The following is a 6046-nucleotide window of genomic DNA, read 5'->3' on the forward strand; positions in this document are numbered from 1 at the left end:
GAAAAGCCTTGTTAGTCATGTCTATGGAACAAAGGTATATGAAATTTAAAGGAAAATAAAATTTCCAATTCCAAAATTACCTCCTCATCTCATCACAATATTCAAATAAAACTAGAAAACTTGATAAAAAAAACCTTGTCCTATGGGCTATGGTGAGGTATAAATGCAGAAAACCTATATTAATGTATAAAAAATGAGAATAAAAATTATCAAAATGGTTGAGACTTGAGAGTTTGATGAATAATTTTTTTCCAAACACTATAAACGCTTGCAAAAATTGAGCTCTAAAGACTAAAATTGTTTAAACAATATATAATATCTACAAGACTAATAAACAAATAAAATCTCGGATACATATGCTCAGTGTCAAAACTCAGCAACTCACACACACCACACCCTCAACAATCTTCTTGCATTTCTCTCTATTTTTTTCATATCTATTATGGTGGAGGATCAGATAGAATTTACAGCATAGTGTAAAATCAACAGATCACAGTGATACATCAACATATATCAGCAAGACAAGGCTATAGAACAAAACCATTCACAAACTCCACTTATCTACAAAATTAACATTTTGTGCATTCAAGTATTTCTTGCTTTCTTGGGGGTTCTACTTTTGACACTTTCATCTATAGGAAAGTCCTATTATCATCGATCGGAGCTACGAAGTATCCTCCTTTTGCTATTTTATTTTTCTTTTTTTGTGCTTATCTTGAACTAGAACGATGGAATTTGTTGTTACCGGTCAGAAGAATCTCCTTCTAAAGTTCCTGGTTGTTGTTTGATAGGAACGCATGAGGAGACCAACGCCAATTCCAATCCCTACGCACATCCCAAGGCCGATTCCAACACCAACTCTAACACCGGCATTAAACCACGAAAGTTGTCCGTCCTCACCAAGATACATCTCTTGAGGATAGAAACCATGGCCCATCATCTTACCATCAGGATCATAGTCATCGGCATCCGGCCCTGTTATCTGCACAAATATCATCCATGTTAATATTAATATCAGGAGTTCCAACTAGCTTGTCCAAAATCCATTACTGAAAATGTGGGAATTGCGCTCTAACCAAACACTAAAAACTAGTGGTGCATACCATCTTGACCAACGAAAAGCGAAAAAGCTTACTTTGATGATTAAGTGAGACAAATATAAACATTATGCTAGTTGTTGCTAAGGTACACCTATGGGAATGGTATTGGCATCCAAGGTGATTGGTCAAGATAGTACCGGTCGGTCGTTTACACCAAAAAATGTTCAAAATTTTATGACACCATAAGTAGAAAACAAAAATTCTTTATCATGGCACTAAAAGCATATGAACCAATGAGAAAAGGAGCTATTGCATTCAATCAAACATATGGCTTGAAATAGTGATCCCAGTTGATGGCAGAAACAGTCATAAAAAACACATACATATGGCTTGAAATCGACATATGCAATAACAAATCCTTTAAATTCCACGCGCATGAAAAAACACAAGCATGACTCCATGCAAAGGAACAAACAAAATCACTAAATAATCACACTAATGTTATTCCTAAACACTTTCAAGCAGTTAAGGAATCATGCGAAGAAGATTCAAATACTTACAGAAACATTGCTTATAAAATATAAAGAAACAGACACTCCTAATTGCAAAGCAAACCAACTAAATTAATCTGACAACCTACACAGAAAATCATCTGAGACGCCAGCACTTCCAATCACATCCATAATTCATCATCAAAAACAACCACCACCACGTAGCCTTTACTCCACTATGTGGAAATCAAACAACTTTTATATTGCACCATCATAAACCCTATCTTCAAACTATTAGAACCTAGAACCTTTCCAATGGTTTTTCCTCTAGAACTTTACCGTGTTAGCCTATTAGCTCCTCTCCATCGTTTCTGTATCCAAACCACCTAAGACACGATTCTACCATCTTCAAAACAAAACATCAACATTCCTCTCTAATGTCTATTGCATTAATTCCCAAATCCCTAATCCAATTTGGTATAATTTGTCAACTAACTATCCAATACATCATTCACAATTGAAAGATCTTAGAATAAAAATTGGCACACACAAAAACACACCAAAAAGTACCTGCAATTTCCCATTTGGTACCAATGCTTTAACACCCTTGTGCTCCTTCTCCATCACCTCTTCATCTTCAGGTATAGCATCTAAAGTGAAATGCCTTGGCACCCTCCTCCTTGGACTCATCTGAATCGTCTTGCTTAGAATCACCGGCATGCCGGAGCAACACCCTGCAACATAAACCTCGATCGAAGGCGCCGAAACCCCCAGTTTCGGCCTGAAAAAGGCCGAAGAACCCGACCCAACCGAACCAGCCGCCACGTGGCATTCAATGCTCCAACCTGAACCCGAACCAGAACCCGCAGGAGGAACCACACTTCCCCATTGACTCTCCACACGCTCCAAAGACCCGCATAGGAACAACAACCCTTCTTTCTCGTAAACCTCGAACTCCACGCTCCCCGTGGCGCGCACGCTATCGGTGCTGACGTATGTCACCTCGGCTGAGTCCCTGTCGACGCGGTCACGGCGAAGAGTGAGCGGCGCCGCCTCTGTCGCCGCCGGAACGGGAGAACCGTTGATCTGGAGGGATACGCCGATCTCGCGGTGCGGGTGGCGGAGTACGAGGTGGTCGGGGACGGCGTCGACGAGGCACGGCGAGATTCGGACGTAGAAAAGCCTGATCTCAAGCCACGCCGAATGGTTCAGCGACGGAAACGGAATCGAGTTCGCCGTTTTCGCAATTGCCTCGTCGTTTTGATCCATCTATATCGGAATCAGGAAATTCCGCTTTTTGAATGCGCAATCGAAGACCCTTTGGTGAGAATCGAAGCCGGGTGGCGGTAACCGTAACGATGATGAAGGTATCGGTGTGTTCAATTTAGGGATTTAATTCAGTTTTCAGTTTCTATTATTATAAGGATCCCGTGAAGAATTTGGGGGAAAGAGAAAAAGTTATGGTTTTGAAGGTGAAATTGGAGACCCTTTTGAGGGAATTGAATCGAGAGCGAAGAAAAAGGGGATGGGTTTTAATTAACTAAAAAAACAAAAAACAAAAAGAAAGATCTTGAGAGAGAGAGAGACAGGGGAAAAGAATGATTATGTTGATGAATTTAGTTATATGAATTGATTACGAGGGTGATTTTTATACTAAAGAGGGTTTTTGTTTTGGTGTGTGAGAAGTGAGAAGATATTAATAGAATCATACGCAGTCAACTCAAGAAGAGAAAGAGAAGGAAGAGACGCGTGTTCTGTTGGGGTGTGATCGGAGAAGTTAGATTTTTCTGTTATGTCTTTGTTTTCTTTTGTGCCTCTCTCTCTCTCTGTCACTTCCCTTCTGTTTCTTGTGCTCAACTTCAAATTCTGTTTTTCTTTTTCTTATATAATATATTGAAGAATATTGTATACCTTTATTCCTATTTTTAGTCAATTTAATTTGATTATAAATATGTATATATCTTTTATATATCTTAATATAAATAGAGATATAGTCTAACTCTTAAATTAGGTTTAAAATTATATTTAATTCAATAAAAATATTTAATAATAAAAGAAATTAATTAAAAAAGATCAAAATTTATCTTATTTAATATTTATTAATTGTTATGTAACAATTAATAAAAATTAAATTAAAATAAAGTTTAGTTTTTTTTTTTGGGACATAATTTAAATCATAAGTGTATCTTGTATAGATTTATTTGGATTTTTAATTTATTTTTTAAATACTAAAGATAAATATCTTAATACTTGCTTAAAAGTGTCAGAATCTTTCGATTAAAGTGTCAGAATCTCTTGTAATATATATACTTTTGGAAAATTTTCAAGTGTTCCATTTACTTTATTGGAATTTTAATGTTCTATGTAAGATTAAGTTGCAAGTTAATTTTGTCTTGTAGCTATTCATAAAAAGACAAAAATAGCCCTTCAATTATAAAAAAAAAAACAAAAGATAACATATGTGACTTGAAAAAATGCTGCACAGTAAAATAATGTATAAAAATTTTATTTCTTTATTTATTATAAATTATATTATTTATGAAGTCTCATAAAAAAAAATTTGTTTAGAAAATACTTAAAAATAAAATTATTTCCAATAATGTGAGATAAACTTATAAATATAACAAATTTATTAAAAAAAATAACACTTTTTTATATTTCAAAAATTATATATATCATGTTATTTTATATTGATTAAATAATTATGTATCTATTTTATATATTTTTTCTTAATTTAAGAAGTTATGATTTATAAAATTGGCATATTGATTTTAATTGAAAAAAAAATTAAAATCATAAACTTTAATCTTATTTTGTACATGATACATGACAAATTATTAAATTTAATATTTGCAAATATGATAATATTATGTTGTTACAATTTATTTTTTCATTACTCAAATAAAATTATTCAATTTGAGTAATTTATTTTTATTTTTAAAGGTATAAATGGTAATTATTAATTATGATAAATGATATGTCTAGTAAAAAAAATAATTAAAACTTATTTTACTTCTACTTTTTTAAAATTAGAGTATTATTGATTTTTTAAAAAATCAAATAATTTAATTTTTTAGTAAAATTTTTTGTTTTAAATACATCTAAATATGTTTAAAATTTCTCAAAAATACTTTATTATTTTAAAAAGTGTTTTTCACCAAAAAAAAATTAATCCAAATAAATACTTTTTTGAGTAATACTACACATCTAAATCTTTTTATGAACCAACTCTAACCAAATTAAATTATAAGAATTGGAATATATTAGCTAGAACTGATTTTTGTTACGTTAAACTAACTTGGTTATACTTGATTAATAAAAATATTTGGATGTATAGTATTATTTTATTTTTTTCTTTAGGTTATTCAATGTATTTAATGTTAATATTATTTCTCTTTAATAAGTATAGATAAACTAAAAAAACAATCTTACTTGCCTTACATATAATAATTTTTTTAGTTTTTTCTTATATAATAGTATTTAAATACAGCATGAATATTTCGCTTTAAAAATATTTTTATAATATATGATTGAAATTTGTCTTTTATTATATTATTTTATTTAAAAAAACAAAGAAAAATAAAAGAAAAAAATTGGTGATAAATATTAAATATATCTCTATAATTAAAAATATTTTTTTCTTTTTATTTTTTTTATTCTTTTTAAATTTTCTGTTTCTTTGCATTTGTTTATCTACTTATTTATAATATATTAAAGGTGAAACTAAATATTATCTATTCTATATTAAAAATAAAACTAAATATTATTATCTTAAAAAATTAACACATAATATAAGTAAAAAATATTGCACATGCATCTTAATAGTGAAGTTGACATATTTTTTCTATTCAATATTTTCTTCATCCTACTAATATTAAAATCTTTTTTGTTTCGTTTACTTTTCTTAATCATCATACGGTATAAAAAAAATATTAATAATAATATTTATTAAAATCTAAATTAAAAGATGATTATTCTAAATAGATTCTAAAAAATCACAACAAAAAAGTTCATATATGCTCATTTATTTCTTTGATAAGAATTATCATTATTTTTTAAAATGTTAAACTAAATTTTATCATAAAACAAATAGGAGAAAAGACTTAAACAAAATAATATTAATTTAGCACAATTATGATTCTAAAATTTTTTATTTAATCAATTATAAATAGTATAAGTAGATATCTTTAACTTTTAACTTATAAGTGTAAGCAATTAGTTAATATAATTTAACAAAAATAGATTTAATATTTTTTCATATCCTGACCCAACACTATGACCCAGGTCCAAACACATGCTAAAAGGCCCATTCCAAAGAATGACCTTCGCCACCCACCGACCTCCCAAAGAAGTCGGGCTCGATGGATAGCTGTCAGATAACACTTATTCAAATAAGTAACTGTCTCTGAAATCTCTCAATCTACTTCCAAGAGCCATATCCCAACTACCCTAAGATAAAGGGACGGTTATCCACCTTCAAAAGTGGAACTACTCCAACGGTGGTTATTGGATCAC

General features: G+C 30.6%; 1 protein-coding gene across 1 annotated transcript; it reads right to left on the bottom strand.

Annotated features, from left to right (window-relative positions):
• Positions 1-277: 277 nt before the first annotated feature.
• On the bottom strand, positions 278-3252 carry LOC130961641 (uncharacterized protein At1g01500). Its single transcript, XM_057887613.1, has 2 exons — positions 2102-3252; positions 278-982 (listed from the first exon to the last, which is right to left on the bottom strand). Exons 1-2 carry the CDS (start codon positions 2798-2800, stop codon positions 749-751), a joined length of 933 nt encoding a protein of 310 aa, XP_057743596.1. The 5' UTR covers positions 2801-3252; the 3' UTR covers positions 278-748.
• Between the last annotated feature and the right edge of the window lie 2794 nt (positions 3253-6046).

The sequence above is a fragment of the Arachis stenosperma genome, chromosome 2, assembly GCF_014773155.1.
Source record: "Arachis stenosperma cultivar V10309 chromosome 2, arast.V10309.gnm1.PFL2, whole genome shotgun sequence".
NCBI lineage: Eukaryota > Viridiplantae > Streptophyta > Magnoliopsida > Fabales > Fabaceae > Arachis > Arachis stenosperma.

Excerpts from the sequence above, each read along its gene's own strand:
- LOC130961641 (XM_057887613.1), bottom strand. The coding sequence starts at position 2,800 with ATGGATCAAAACGACGAGGCAATTGCGAAAACGGCGAACTCGATTCCG. Across the intron at positions 983-2,101 it reads TACCAAATGGGAAATTGCAG|ATAACAGGGCCGGATGCCGA; the intron begins GTACTTTTTGGT and ends ATATTTGTGCAG.